Genomic DNA, 16978 nt, shown 5'->3' with positions numbered 1-16978 from the left:
GTTCTCTGCAATGCTTAATGGAGGCAGCAACCGCTTCTAGTTCTGTGGTGGGATTTAATCTTCCAAGTTATGGTGGATTAATTTTTATTTGTAGAATTGTGTTTATTTGCATGTGCGATACTGACGTTGTACACACCTGCTCCACACAGTGTTTAACAAAATGCAGTTGGATGATTGAAATGAAAAACAGCTAGCTAAATCCCTCAAATACAAAAAGTATTGAAATCCTGTTGCAAAGTCTTTTTCTTAAACTCCTTTTATTCTAAATCCTTTTAATTCTGTCATATAACACTACAGCATTTATAAAAAGCTGAAAATCCCGACAAATCACACAATTAAAGTAATGAAAACTGCCCTTCCTGCCAACAAGGCATCACCTTATCTACAGCTCCATTTAGCTAAATGATTTATGTTTGGGGTTTTTTTAAAAATAAATCTAACTTCAGTCAGTATACTTAAAACTGAAAAAAACAATATCTGTGGCTAAATAAAATTTCATACAAATCAAAATTTAGAACTTTATGAAGTCAAAAGGTTATCCACAAATAAGCTCAAAGCAGCTTAGGCAGTGTAGTTCTGATGAAACTGTGAATAGATATCTCTCAGTAACACCAAGAATAATACTAAAAACAGCAGCAGCAGCAGCACAGCTTTCTGAAGAAGAAAAATGAAGCCCCAGTGATTCTCACAGGAACTCAAAAGCTATTCAAAACGATGAAAAGTACCCTCGTTTCCCTTGAATAAGAATGTCAAATTCTGACCTGTTTAGCAATAGCATCATGGAGTGTATTTTTCTGGTATGTAATTCCACTGATCAAGTTCCATCACAGCCATTTAATAACGCAGGGCATCTCCTGTTCAACTAAACCCCTCTTATTTCTATCTGTTACGTGAAAACTGAGTTGCATTTGTTGTCCTGCCCCACACCAGTGTAGTAGCTCACCAATATCTGGAAATGCATTAGGCCACATGGTTGGCATCCACTGTGTACAGTTTGCACTCCCTATTTTGCTGCTTCTTTTCAGGGGGAAGAAGAAAATAATAATTTCTTAACATTTCTTAATCACTACCATTTTGTGTCTGCTTTGTTACTGAACACAAATGCAAAAAAGTCTATGTGCTCCTTAAAACAGAAGTGGAGAGGCTGGAGTCAGTCCTAAAAATAGCGTGTGAATTCTTTCCTCAGCTTCAGGGTAGCATCTATAAATGCTCCATTTCCTGCACAGATAAGCTCTAACTGCATTACTCAATATCATGTCTGATTAATGGCACTGCAACCGCTGTCCTCATCGCAGAACTTCAGGTGTTCCTTTAGGATTAATGTTCCAGATCGCAAGCAGCCCATTATTCCATCTCACCTCCCAGCAGCACCCAGACCTTTCTGGTTTCCAGGTCCCTCTCCAGCACCTGCATCACCATACCTGTTTCTCACATGCCCCGCAAGTTAGCACCCTAGAACCCCCTTCAACTCCAGTTGATTTCCGTGTCTCCTGCCTCCTCAGCCCATTCCACCTCCCATTTCTGACATAAGACAGCAATGTTGCAAGAAGCAATGGTGGCTGAAGAACTTTATCTTGGCAGTGCTGTCAGAAACAAAGCTACCTGTGTTTATAGAAAGTTGTTTTTTCCTCTGCACAGCACCGTAGTTTTATTCTCTGATAAATATGTAGCTTCTATTAAAAAAAAAAAAAAAAAGAAAATATGACCTTGAAACATATGCTGAAGATCAATGTTTCTAGAGTCACACATTAATTAAGCCAGACACATTTTATTTTGACTGAGTCTTGTTCAAAAAAAAAAACTTAAAAGACATCTCAGTCTAAGATGGTAAAAGTTTAAGGTGTATTGGTCTAAAGCACTGGGATGATATGGCCAGAACTGAAATGGTGACATACAGGTCAGTCCGCACAGCTTCAAAGAAATCAGTATTTAAAAATCTGCTCCAAAATTCTTCCCTATAATATCTCTAAAAAGCTTACTTGCTACACTTGAGAATTCTGTTCTGTAATTTTGATAATCCATACGCATTAACATTCATTATACCATAACAACCCACAAAACAGTTACAAAACAGAACTGAAACGCACACCTGCATGACCCACTCACACGATCCAAAGCCAGCTCCCAACTGCTACTGCAGGGCTAGTTCCTCCACTACACACACTATGCAATTATTTTGGCCTTCGGGGACTCAAAACCACTAAGCCACCCAAGTGGTTGAATATATACAACACTCACATCTGCCTTCCTTTAGAAAGCAACCTAAATATTACAGTTCTTTTAAGTATACCTGCACATAAAGCTGAGTCAGCTTTTGAGGTTCAAATTTTATTTTACCAACATCAAAGGTGTAAGCAGAGGAGTACAGAGATAAATCTGCTGTAGAACTTAAACTTTCAACAGTTTTAGATTTTCGAATGCAAAACTACTCTGTGTCCCAAATAATTTTAGCTTTTCATGTTAATTCTAGTTTTCAACCCTTCATCTGTAAGTTTCCTTTGGTTCATGGTTGGTTTAACCATAGTACCTCTGATTTCTTTTATTTCCTTTCTTTTTTGCTTTTTTTTTCCTTATCAATTTGATGAAGCAGTCAAATTCACTGAGATGTAGGACTATTATAGCATCTTTTTTGCAAGCAGCATAATCTAGAAAATGGCAATAAATTAATTCAGTTCATTCAATGCTGAGATATGGAAATAGGTTTTAAAAACAATGACTGATCTAAACTTCAACACACAAGCCTGCCATCATACACCCTTTAATGATTAATTCCTCATTTCTTGATTGACTCTTAAACCATGTAGGTCTAGCTTAAGTGGGATAGCACAAGGCAGAAAGCAGGTATTTGGCCAGGGCTTTGTAAAATGACCTGGGGTAAGTAATGACAAATGGGACACTGTAGCACTAGGTTGCTTCAGAAAGCAGCAATATTCTAATTTTGTAGAAAAAAGAATAGCAAAGCTATCTGAAGAAAATGTATTTTTTCCCTAGCACTGCTTGCAGAAGTGTACATGCAACAGACCTCAAAATGAAGCCAAGACACAACAAATTTTTAAAAATACTAGAAGGGTTCTGCACCTTTTTTATTAATGACTTCACAGGTCAAAGAACACACAACTGCTACAGAAAGCCTAAATAAGTAATATTATTAATGTTTCTATAAATATCATGGAAATGCTAAGCAAGAGAGAAAAAGCACAGGAATATCCAAGACAAGAATACTGAATAATAAACAAACCTCAAACTCGGTATCATTTCAATTCTACAAGTATGTGTTCATGCAGTCAGAAAATGAATAAGCATCATTTCAAGGAAGTGGTGAAAAATTAGAAAACATGTCAAACAAAGACCATGAGGGATTAGGTGAGTGTGGCTCAACAGAGCCATTAGGTGTTGTGTGAGAGGAAGCCCAAAACGGAGTAACTGGAGTAGCAGTGAGGACATCACAAATCTGGATGATACAAAATGGAGAGGGGAGTTAATACACCCTGATATTTGCCTGGTTCTCTCACTGTCATTAACTACAGTGATGTTACCAACCACAGTTTCTTCTTCACAGAGAATGGCAGCTAAATTTAACCGGCAGAATTCCAGCTTTGTTTCTTATCTAACACTGCGGATTTTTTCCCATCTAATAATCACAAAGTCACAACAATTTTGACTTCAAATACATCTTTGCCAGCTTGTTTTATCTGAAGAGACAGAAAAAAACAGAGCCCAGCAAACCAGACACCTGTATACCTATAAATAAGTACTAAACTCAATCCCAGCATACAGATTTGGGAGTGAAGAAGAGCTAGGCAAGTTAAAAAGCCGTGCCAACCAGATGGCTCAGCAGATAATGCAGCATGAGGCACACGAAGTGCCAGGACTTAGTATTCTTATTTCTAAGACTGACAGCGTCCAGACAGAGATGTTCTCAGACTCTGAATATTAGATGCGCAGCTCTATCTCCTCTCTTAAGCCTGAAATTTGGTCACAGTGTAAACCTTCAGTCTCCAAAAAGGCCGTTTATATTGCAAGCTGTAGAAAATAATCAAAACTTTATCTACTGTGGAAGGCAACAGTCTATATTCTCTGGCCACAGAGGAGAGTTAATGTCTACGTTTTTCAGTGTTATTTACAGAAATCTCTCAATTCTTTGTGGACGTCTTATCCGAGCTGCAGACCAACCGTGCCACAGACACAGAGACATCAAAGTGTTGCAGTGCTGGGCCAGGTCAGATCTTGCCTGGTTTGTTAGCTCAGACAAAACCCTGCGTGAACATTGCAGTAGAGCTGCCAGGTCAGAACAGGAGCCATTTAACTGCTCTAGCATGGCACAGAGCCTGAGCTAATAAACCTCACCGGATCCAAGCTGGCAGCGTGCAAGGCCAGCTCCAGATACTGCACCACGTTCCTGGAACCAGGACCACTTATAACCTGCTAAATCAGATTTGAGGAGGTCTCCTTTGCAATAAGCCTGCATGAAATAAGCCTGTATGAAATAACTCTTTTGAAACAATGCTTTATTATGCTATGAAGCACATGATGCAGCAGAGGATCTAACATCAAAGGACTATAGTATTTTAACAAAATAGTTGACAAACTATTAAGTTCTGCTACTGTAAAGTCACCAAGTTAAAACCACGAGCTTTCCTTTCACACCTGGGAATGAGCTTCTTATCACAAACTAGGATCTGTTTCTAGGAACGTGCCAAATCCATCCACCAAGAGAGTCCTATTTTCAATAATTCCCTTTTTACAGCTTTACAGTAAAACAGTGTTTGAGCCTACTGATGGTAATCAGCTTCTCCTTTACAAATTCCTTTTATTTTGTTCAGAATCATTAAAGCTCATGTGTTAGTTATCTAAGGCCTCTTATTACAGCTTTACTTTTATCTGATTCCAGATACTGGTCAATGATACATTCATGTACTTTTAATCAAAGATTTATTTAAACCAAGCCATGTAAAAAGAGACCAAAACATGTTTTTAAAAGGTTTAGCTTAATTTAATATGAGCTAATTTGAATAGGTTTCTAATGCAACAACTATCATTGTCAGATGCTAAATATACACAATTTAGAGACAGACAGACAGTAACTGCTTGAAGGAGTTCATAAGCAGTATAATTTACTAGATTGAAAAATCAGAAAGCAGTATTTTACTATCAGGAAAAAAAAGAATTTATAGGTTCTTCAATTAATTTACTTCATTTACATTTTTCTTCCTCTTTTGTTTTTCCCTATGAGAGAAGGAGGTGTGGAGACATCTACTATTTAATGAGACACATAACAGCAAAAAATCATCAGAAATTATGCAGTGTTCCCATAAACAGAATGAAAGGCACAACATACTTGAAGTGTTTTGCTTTACATTACTTTAACCTATAACTGTTACACAACCACATATACTCACAGTTTGTAAATTTTTCTGCTCAGGAAATCACTAAGGCGATATAAACTGTGTGCATTAAACCTTTATCTTTCTTCATTTACTTTCTTTGAAATACTCAAAATTATTATCATTTACTGTTTTTTGTAATAATTTAAACAGATTTTAGGCTATATTTTTTGAGTTCACTAATTAAATCATAATCTACTACTAAATCTGTAATCCAGTATAATCCCAAAACCCCTCGGTCATACTAGAAGTACATTCTTTTCATCCACAAGTAAAAAAATGGCAACAAATTTAAACTAGAAACACTCCTCAGCAGCTGTATAGAATGGGTTGCCCAGTTGAAGTTACAGGGAGAGTGGATAAGCACAGAGTTGCCAAAACCAAAAACGAGCCAGGACACCAACGGGGTTTAGGTCTTTAAGAAGTCTACAGTTAGATACTGTGTTTGGATTGAACAGCGTTGGGTTTTGAAGGGATTTGCTTGTTTATGCATAGTTGTTTAAATCTTACAGCAAGCTCTTCCACTGGGTTCACTCAGAATTTCTGCAACAATCCTGTTAAACAAGCTAAGCAGCTTGTCTTCAAACTTGATAAAACAGTATTTAAACAGTAAAAGAGAGGAGGTGCCTATGGGCACTCAAGGGATTGTGATATAGGTTCAACCACTAAAAAGATCAAACTGTTTGAATAAAGTTTACGTGAAATAAGCAGAAGGGGAACAAATCAGAAGCTAGTACCACCCCAAAAAAAACAATTCTCGTTACTTTTACTGGAGTGGAAAAGCAGTCTTTTTTAAAAACCTCAAGAAGCTGCAATTGCTAAACTTAATGCATACGCTAGCAGACTATTTAAATCATTTAACAGTTTACAGAATACTTTATATTTTCTTCATAATAAAATATTTAAATAGTCAGAAAAGGACATTTTCTCCTTGTACAAATTATTTTCCTTAAATCAACTGCCTTTTGCATTCTTTCTTACATTGTTTCAGTTTCAAGTCCTGAATGGGTAACAAAAAAAACCCCCATCCTATCCTCCTAATGAGTTCAAGAGCTTGGAAGGGCACCACATTATAAACAAACTTTACAGTGCACTAACAGGAGTTTTTAATAAATGTTATTAATTTCTAGATCTACTGCTATCAGCCACCACCCTGCTATTAATAAGTCATTTCAATATTATAACAATAAAATATTGATAATAAATGTTTTCAAATAGAATTAACATCTCTGGACTGATCTCTGAGCACAGGTATACCTAGATATCCTCTAAACTACAAAAGGAAGTAGCATCAACACTAAAATCTGAAGATGAAACTGGAGAAAGCACTAAATTACAGAGTAGGAGGAAAAAAGAAGTAAATAATACTTGCAGAAAGCTATTACAAAGGTGACAGTTTAAAATTAATGAAAAAAATCTATGTATCAGGTTATAACAATGATTTGGACAAAGATCTGTAAAAAAAGAAGTTATACGTAATTATAAACTATATAAATATGTACTTACTGATTTGTGGAGCTGGTAAAATCCGTGCAGCTCGAACTGGACCGTGGCGGACAGAAAAGAGTTCCTGAGCTTCACCACTGATCTGCAAAACGTACGGATTATGAACATACAATGTAAAAAATATATGTACTTATAAAAATATATATTTAGAAGGTAAGAAAGTAGGTAGAAAGACATTGTGCAAAAGGCAGGAAAGAAGATAAGTTGGTAAGACACTGCCTTTCTAACCAACCATCTACAATTTCTCTAAATGAGAATATATCTTAGAAGTCTAGAATAACACAAATTATAGCAACAAAGATGGCCTGACTCTAAAAACACATGCCTCGGGCTGTGTGAATGAGACACCAGCACTATCCACTATTAATGACTACATGTTTTAGAAGAAACAAGACTTGAAGCTGAGTGCTGACTAAAATTCACAAAAATTCAAGCCATCTGAAACACAAGAGTTTATTCTACATAGCTCACGGTTTTAAGAAAAATGCTAACTCACCAATGATCAAAAGTGGCAACCACTGGTGCTAAAAGATCAGAGAATTTGATATATTGGTACATTCCATACTCTCCAGGTGTGAAAATTATATTTAAAAATAGGAGGTCAAACTAATTAAGTTTGTCACTAACAGCAGTCTTGAAAAGATTAAAAGAGAAGTAGTTAAGTACAATTTCCAGACTTCCTGTACACGGTCAGTCAGAATACATTTTCATAACTGCCTGGTAATGGATCCGATATGGAACGTCAAACTTGAGGAAAGTGGCAAACATTTATGAAGCTCATTTCCAAATAACCAACAACTTAAAACAGATGCAATGAGACTAAGAATGTAGAGGACACATTGGCATCAATTTCTGCCAAACAAGGAGCTTACCATATTAGAAGAGAACACAATTTGGAAACTGTAAATACAAGCTAACTTTTTGAAATATCATTTCATGGTTGTTCCTATTTCTGCACTTCAGCTCACATGTTGAAAAAGTTGAAATACTACAGTTGTTTGACCAACAAATCGTAAGTATAGTACTTCAGACTCTTAGCTTACTTTCAATCTTAACCCCGAGCCTCATTATTATCACTGCTTTAGATAATGGGGACAGAATGAAACCCGCCCCACTGAAGCCCAAGTCTTTCATGAGATTACTCTGAAAACACTATTTACTACAGAGGTAGCCCATCATTCTGTACACACTAAATAAAAACAGAACGTAGAGAACTCCTGTTTTTCCCTATTACGCCTGAAATAACACTCAAGCTACACAAATGTGGGTAAATAACATTCTTAGCCATTTCAGATTTGCAGACAACTAGCAGTTCCACACTGGTATAAATCAACATTAGTGTTAATGATGTGATCAGAATTATTCCTGATGGACACCACAGTTTTAGGACTGTAATCAATATGAGAATTAATCCCTTAGTCTACCCTGCTCTTATTTTATTAGGCTGATGTTCCAATCATAGCAGATTCTCCTCTCCCAGCTAGCAGCATCATTCAAACAACATACAACACTGTAGTACTCCAGCTTTTGCAAAACAAATTTAATTCTCCCTCGGGGACAGCTAGAGGCCTCTGCTCTGAAGAGCTTGCTGACCAGATTCTATACAAGACAAAAGAATGATGAGCAGAAATCAACTCAGTAGAGGACTGCTCATCTGTTTTTAACTGATCATGAGTTTGGAGTGCAGTGTGTAAAAAAAAAAAAAAAGCACATAGGTAAAAACATCTGCATCCAGAAGAGACAGCTTGGGAAAAAAGTAGAGCACAGCTAAGCAGAAAATAAGAAAAATTAAAGAAAGAGTAATAAAAGAGATGAAAAAAAAAGTTAAGACAGCAGCATGTTTTCTATCCATCGGAACACACCAGCTCTATGAAAAGAGAAAGGAGGAAATGAAGAAGAAGAAAAATATAAGGCTTTGGAAGTATTATTATTGGCAATTAAAGATTTTTTCCCCCAAATCATGAAAATGCTGTTTCACATGTGTATGCACATCAACGACTATGAATGAAAACAAGAGGGAAAAGAACTAGCATAACAAAAGTATGGAAGAAGTGATTCACATAAAATAACCCAACCCAATTCAGTCACCTCCTCCTACTTTTTAACTACGCCAGCACATCAGCTCTAACTCCAATCTACTTCAAATAAAGTTATAGTCCCAAAAGTAAGATACACTAAGAAGGCCAAACCTTCTCAACTCGGTTTCTGCTCTTAAATATACTCAAGTCCAGAGAGCATGTTTGTTTAGACTGTGGTGCCAAGACCTGGTAGATCTTGCAGTTGAGATTTTCAAAGAAAAGCCTAAAAGAAAAGCCTAAAATGTACAATTATAAATGAAGCTTATTTGTACTTCAGCACCTAACATCAAAATCCCAGCCCAGCTTTTTTTATGCATATAATGCTTTTACTTTTTAATGATAAAATAGTTATCTTCCAAATAATATTAATCATTTTATACTGGGGAAAAATTACAGAAAGGTAGGTTAAATGGACTAACCAAAGCCACAGGATCTGACAGTGACAAGACTATAGGTAGTTAAACTCCTGTTTTGAGACCACTGTCACGCTTGATACTGTAGTGTATCAGGTCCTTTCAGTCTGTGTAGGATTTTTTTTCCCCTCCCCAGGAAAGGGGAAACTGTAGAACTAAGAAAAAAAGCAAGTAGAAATTCTGATAATTTCAGCCATCTGTACAGCTCATGTACATAGCAATTGCTGACCCCTGGGAGCCAAAAAGGAACAAATTTTAAGACATACTGCACGGTAGGTTTTGTAATGAAAACCCAAGATGCCACCCAACCACTGGCATCTCATTTGTAAAGAAAAAGCCAAATTCAGTAAAAGGCACAAAAAAGTTTACAGAAAATACGGTCATGACACTACAAAACGGATCAAACTAAAACACTAATATTTAACCTACTATAGCTTCATAAAATAACAACCACAAAAAAAAGAAAACTAAGTTGTGTGTCCTTAACTGTTCTGTAGAAACAGGAGACCATAGAAGGCATTGGACTTTGTTCTGTGCCATGAATTAGTAAAAGCTTGGTGGTTCCTCTGGGTTGCTTGGCATTGAAAAATGCATTAGGGCTTTAGAGTTCAAGATTTTCTTTGACTTCTAATTAACTCACTTTAAACACTACCACCAGTAGAAGCTTCTGCTATTTGCAGTCTTATAAAATTCTGAATTAACTGTGGTTAATGCTAATGCCCTTCATTTACTTATATAAAACATAAAACTTTACTACCACTGCTGAGGCCACGTATATCAATTTTGACTGAAAGCACCATCTTCAGGGTAGAGAAATTACAGTCTGATCTTCCTGCCAGTTCAGGCCTTATCTCACTCCTGAGACAGGCAACACAGACAGCCAATCTTTTCTGTGAATGGGACACTTATTCCACTAGGAGCTGAAGGGGGACAAGGAACTACATTTAACAGAAGCCCAGCCCCGTCGCTAAATGGCTAACAACTTTGTCACTGCCAGTTTGGGTGAGATGTGGGCTGGCAAGTAGAAGTAAAAGGCTCCACATCCCATTACCAGTCCCTTGAGCTGCACAGTCTCATAAGCATAGACAAAATATAAATAGACTTCATGAACTGGAAACAGAGCTCTAAATTCTTCAAAAAGCACCTGTGAAGAAACTAGGCTGTGGCTGCCATTTTGGATTTGATCCAGCTAAGTAGCAAGTCCCTGTGGCAGCTTTCAAAGCTCTTAAAAGTTTTTCTTTCCCATTCCAAAAGCCAAGAATATTTCCAAACAGGTTTCAAGAATTGAATATTAAGCTATAAAAGCAGCTTCAGGTACTCATTCTATGAAAGAGCGAATCCGAACTGACGGCTCCAAGCTGGTCTGATAGAACATTTCAGCTTTCCCCGCGCCTGGTATCAAACCACAAGCCCCAGACCTACATGGAAGGCAGCAAGCAAACAACACGCCGATTCAAAACCTGGCCCCCAATGAAGTCTTCATTGCACTCTTCCAATAACGACAGATTGAAAGAGGAAGAACTCCTCTCTCCTCCACTTCAATGTCTTGAGCTACTGCTTAAAATATGACAGACCAGAAATACGGCCTACTGGTTAATTTTTGATGACAGAGCTTTATTGTTTGGAGCATACCAGTTTGCACCCATAAAAAAAAACAGAACAAAGGAAGTTTTGTTCACACTAAGGATAACTAATAGTTTCCAACCATAGAAAATGGTTTTCACATGGTGAAAATAAAAGAAGTCAAACGTACACCAAACTGAAACAAAACTGAGTTCGAAACTCAATGCTTCAACTACTGTGCAACTATACAAAAGGAAACTGCTTTATATTAAAACAGTCACAGAGCACAGGGAAGGTATCAGAAGGGTTGGGGTTTTTTTTATATTCTGGTAGATGTTTTAAATATAATATAGATATCATGATATAATGTTTAATATGATAATATACAATTGACAGATACCACCACAAATCACTGTTTGATATAATCACATTGGGTTAAAAACTACTACCAGTCATCTCACTACTGAGAGTAAGGAAGGGCTGTAAGTAAAAGGACAAATTTTAACACTTCAAAAATTCAAACAGTCTGCTTTTTCATTCAAAACAAATCTCTGTGATTATCAAGGGATTATAAAAATTTAGATGCTCAAGGAATGTTACAGACATCTACTCTAAGGACTGAATGAAATTGCACCCAGAATTTAAAATTATGACAATGCTAATTGAATTTAAAAAACAGTGAAAGCTTAGAAGTGGTTTTGGTTACAGATTCTTCAACGCTCTCACTTCATTTGTCATATATTTTGAGGGGTTTCAGCATGATTCAAGGCTGCGGGTTCCCTATAAAATTCTAACCTGGGGGACAGTTCTGCATTGTTTTTAATCATTTCTACACAAAGACAAGAATGATGCAGACAATACTGGAAGCAGGTAGAATACAGGTACCACCACCCTTTATTTTAGCTCTGGCCCCATCCAAGGACAGCTACAAGAGATGCCATTCAGACTCTTCTGTTACCTCTCACCACAGCCTTTTCAAAGGTTGTTGCTTTTTGTTCCAACTGGTGTAGAGTATGCTAGGAATATAAAACCTTCCAACAGTTCTGCAGTCACTTAATGAGTGAAAAAATAGAAAATTTCTTACACATTGCTAGCATCCTCAGTGTAAAAAAAACCCAAAGTCTCTGAAAATTATTTGCATGGATGTTTTTTTTGTAAAGGCCTTAGCCATTTTTCAGGGTTACAAGGTCAGGTCATTAGTACGTTTTTTCCAAGTGGCCAATACAAGCCTTAACAGTGGGACCCTCTATCAGGAGGAGGTCTGGACAGAGGAAGGATTGCAGCTTACTATGTGATAAGCGACTAGTCCTTTTCCTAGCTGTAAAAGGATAAAGAATTACAAAGGGGAGAGAATTACAAAGATCACCACATGGAAACCCCAGCAGACAGGGCTTTTGATGAACAGTTGAGAAAACAAAATGGAATTGGCTCGTCCCATCTGCTGTGCAACTGCAGCTTTAATAACTTAAAAAATCATAGTCTTATTGACAGCAGCATTTAAAGAAATTTAAGGTCTGGCAGTGTGTGATGCCATCCTTGTCCAGCAAGTCCTCTCATTCCAGAGGGCTCCACACGGAAGTCACCTACCATAGGGGCTGACACATCCCTTCAGGCTGTGACAGCATCATTCTACCACAGACTTTCAGTATTTTTCACTAAATATACATCTGTGCTTGTTATTAAAAGTTCCCTTTGGTAGTTCCTACTTTGTTGAACTCGGGCTTGATCGTCCTTTTTTAATTGTAATATGAACCATCAAATTAAGATGATTTTTCTACTTTTGAAACTTCCAGCGTACAAAGAAAAAAGAAAAAAATTATCTGCCACAAAACCAGCCAACATGCATTTCCCTGAACAGGAACATCTAGAACAGATACTTGGAAACCACATTAGGCAGAAACCAGTTCCAACTGTATTTGAAACACGAAACTGGGAGCAAGGGAAAAACAAATTCCAAATAAAACACAAAACTACACTGCACAATTATCAAATAGGAACTTCTAGTCATACTTTTGTCTATTCCCAGATTTCTCCCCACTTAGCGAGGCATATTTTAAGAACACTTTTAACCTTCCCAACCCCATTTCAAAACAAAGATCAAAGAAAAAGTCGTTTGGATGGACACCTTCCGCTTCTTATGCAATACAGATTTAGACGCTGCACTTCAAAACCCCAGCCGTTACTCCAGCACCCAGCAGTCCAAACATTATTCCAGTCCTTTGAAGCAGCCCTAATGGTATCTTCCATTTGCAAGTAACACTTCTGTAGTCAAAGATCTTACTCCAAGGAGATGTTAATGTGAAACCACTCAGACTGCAAAGAGACACACACTCCTGGAGGCAGACTGCAAAGGTGTTTAGAAGTCAATGTAACACCATTACGGAGAGTGTCAGCTTAGAAGCTGTCATAAACACTTCATAATCACTCAGACACAAACTGGACTGCCTGCAACACATTACTTTATTAAGTGCTGAATAGAGGTTCAATTGTACGAATAAAAAGCACAATGCTAGAGATAACAGCCTGAGTAGATTTTCACATAAATGTCAAATTGTTGCTTTTTTCAGAAAGGTTTTTAAACTAAAAAGGTGGGGGTTTTTTTTCCGGAATAACTGGAATAACGTGTTTAATTACAAGCTAAATACTCCGCAAGGTCAAGAAGAAAGGGTTGTATAATACCAAAGGACACAAAACAGTGTTGCCAAATAAACTCTAAATATTAAGTCAGTCACATAACTGCCAAATTTTATTTTACTCAGACTAACCAAAAAAAAAAGTGAGACGGAGAAACAACAATGTGGAAGAAAAATAGTTATTGTTGCCTCCAAATTTGTCACATATATAAATCCTGCTCTGAAAAGCTATTTAAAAATTGATATTGAAGACTATCAATCTGAGAAGCTCTCTAAAACCACGTTACTAAGAAAGGAACCATTCCAACACTGAAATTACACTAGCAAATACAAACTGCACAGGTCGAAGCTGTACCTCCCTGGACGTGGTCTCAGAATTTCACAGAATATACAAATAAAGGGCTGACAAAGAGATGCAATATCTCTACAGCTGACATTCTTAAGATGGATGGTAAAATATTTCTACATTTGGCAATTTTTCCATTTCACTGGACTTTCCCTCACTTATTAAAAATACCTCTGCAAAAAAAAGAAGAAACGACATTAAGAGAAACTGTCCTGCAATTTGATTTGTCTTATTTGTCCTAAAATATTAAATGCTACCAAAATCTAGGAATTATGAAGTAAAATACAGTGAGGAAAAAGAACGACCTGGCTGTAACATCCTACTGAAAAAGGAGGTAACATCAGGTACTTCGTGGCTTAACTTGTGTCTGAATTCAGACACAAGACTGGGGGGGGAAAAAAAAAAAAAAAGGAAGAAAGAAAAAAAAACCACCCACAAACCCAAAGAAAACCCTTCTTTGCCACAAAGAAACGTGTAGAAGCTACCTTGTACTACCTGGCTGACAGTACCAGTAAACACACATAAGCCAGTTTAACTCGTTTGTTAGTAATCTCCATCAAATTATTTAATGTTTACTGAGGTGTACACAAGGGTACGAGTTTAAATGTGGTCAGTTAATGCAGAACAGGTTACACCGAGGTAATGTGTTCACGTACCAAAGAACTGAGAAGTCTCTGACATGTATAAGGAAAGCAAGGATGAAAGACCCCATCCTACAGAGGCTTTCTCAAGGGCATTGCTAGAGATAGCTCTGACAGAGACTCGCTTTCATTCGGACACAGAAAGTCACTTCCCAGGGATGCACAGACCTCACCTAACCACAAAGCAAGGGCATGTTACACACACACAGAGGAAAAAACAATCTCTGCCAGGCACAAAGCTCTTCTTATCACAGAGGGGCCAGGATAAGTCCAGCACAACACACTTCCTCACATTTTTCAGAATACACGAGGTGATTTGGATAAGAAGGTTTCAGCAGGATAAAGTAAGCTGGTTTATAAAAATTCTTTAGCTTAAGTCTATGTGACCGCTCACGGTGTCTTAACTAATTGATCAACTTGTGCTGTAACTTCTGGGACTGCTGCAATTGTTTTTCCTCTCTTAGCCCAGTATCTTAGTGACACCTAATGTTTGTTTTCTGTAATACACTTTGAAGAACAAAGCCAAGCCTTTCTGAACCATTTTAATAATCCGATTTGTACACTAATATAAAACCAATCCAACTTCAAAACAGTGTACAAAACTAATTACATACTGTAAAAACACATTCTTAGTATTCAAAGTCATTCCGGTGTAAAAGCAGATTTAAAAAAAAAAGTGGACAAACGAGCTTTGCTGTGTCGTACACATTTCTGCTCTAAAAAGATAAAAATACAAAACCCATCTAAAGGTATGCTTTGCTGCATTAAAAATTAAGCCATGAAAGTTAGAATTAGATGTAGTTTCTCAGGACATACAAGCAGATAAGATTTCCTGTATTTCGGTTAAAATGTTCCAAAATTTTGCTTAAGGTTCCTACATTTAAGTAAAAAGTTACTAAATACTGAAATTCATTAAAGTATACTAGGTCTTACTTCATTTCCATTAAACCCTCCTTCAAATGCAAAAGCTCAGCAGGTTTTTTTCTTCCTTATCTCCAGCTAATATGGAACCAAGAAGGAAAAGCCAGCTCTCACACTCCAGTGAAATTTTTAACTTAAAGTTTGGTGTACTGGTGTATAAACACAAGTAATCAAAAAGCATATTTCTAATACCACCAATGTATTTTACAAAGGGAAAGAACTCCATCCTCTCTACATTATTTTGAAAGACAAGGTGTCATAAGCAAATTTTTTTTTTTTTTTTAAGTTAAGAATTTTATGACCTACTGCATTAAACTTTATTCTATAGTTTCAAGAAATTTGGGGAAAATTCCCCAAATTAAGACCATGTGCTCATAAACCACTCTGAAACACAAACTGCAGGGCATGTGTACGACAGCATGAAATCAAACCCATATGCACACGTAGACTTTAATAAAATTAAAATTGCAAATCATGTACATGACAAACATGCGATTGTAAAATACTATCAATGCTGTCATGCTTGCATTTCTGGGACAAAAATTCTTCTTGTATTTTTTCCACCCTATTCCTTTCTGTAGGTTAAGAAGATTTCTGTCCTTTATGGGATACAAAGTATTCCATAACATCAAACTCTGCTCCAAATTCGACTCCAAAAATTTACTGAACAGAAGTAATTTGGTAAAAACCCTCAAATCTGAAGGTACATGAATTCAAGTGTTTGATCTATGCTCAGTATTAATCTTAAGATAAGCATATTACATACAAACGATGACATTGATTGTAAATATTGGCTCTTTCCACTTCAATAGGAAAAATTTAAAGTAAAATATGAAAGCAATAACACAACGTTACAAACAAAAAAGCCTCTGGCACAGAAGTGAAGTGAACTCTGTACTTACAGGTATGCTCCAGACTTGCATTCCATCACTGTATCCGATCATCAGCAGTAGGGGTGGTTCATTCCCAGTGCTGTGTATTTCATGAAACTCCATATTCCTTGATGTATCTAAATTGGGTTTAAATATCAAAGCCATTATTAGCAGGTGAGGATCAACTGTGGCTGGTGTCAGCTATACGAGATGGTTTTTTCTCAATGCACGTTTCTGCTGTCGTAAGTAAAAGCAAGCAAAGTGGTTTAAAATTTTATGCTGAACCAATAATGAAATATATTCTTTTAGACAAACATAACAGATTTGTTTAAGTTTCACTAAGAGGTCAGAAAGCATTAAAATTTAAAATTATGGAGAAAAAATTTCTGAAATACCATGTGGGTTGTCACTAAATACCCCAAAAACTTCTGTAATGTAATTCTCCGGTGATTAATAAAACAGAGCAAACTTTTCAAATAGAGAAAAATTTGCAAAGGACCAGCAAAATAAACATTAATAAAGAAATTACAAATGCATAGACTGGTCAAAACTATTTCTAGATACTATATAATTAATCTTCCCATCAACTTTACCACAAGAAGAAAATCCCCAGGAAGACAA

General features: G+C 36.7%; 1 protein-coding gene across 8 annotated transcripts in view; it reads right to left on the bottom strand.

The window, feature by feature from the left end:
- Positions 1-16978, bottom strand: part of BCAS3 (BCAS3 microtubule associated cell migration factor) — a 372464-nt gene that overhangs the window by 348417 nt on the left and 7069 nt on the right. For all 8 annotated transcript variants that reach the window (XM_074922814.1, XM_074922816.1, XM_074922821.1 and 5 more), the window contains exons 5-6: positions 16388-16494; positions 6891-6972 (exon numbers count right to left, since the gene is read on the bottom strand). In XM_074922814.1, coding sequence (XP_074778915.1) covers positions 6891-6972; positions 16388-16494 — 189 coding nt within the window. The remainder of the gene's footprint in view (positions 1-6890; positions 6973-16387; positions 16495-16978) is intronic.

This window comes from Athene noctua, chromosome 19, assembly GCF_965140245.1.
Source record: "Athene noctua chromosome 19, bAthNoc1.hap1.1, whole genome shotgun sequence".
Classification (NCBI taxonomy): domain Eukaryota; kingdom Metazoa; phylum Chordata; class Aves; order Strigiformes; family Strigidae; genus Athene; species Athene noctua.
The sequence above is the reverse complement of the archived record's forward strand: the minus strand, read 5'-3'. Positions and strand labels throughout refer to the sequence as shown.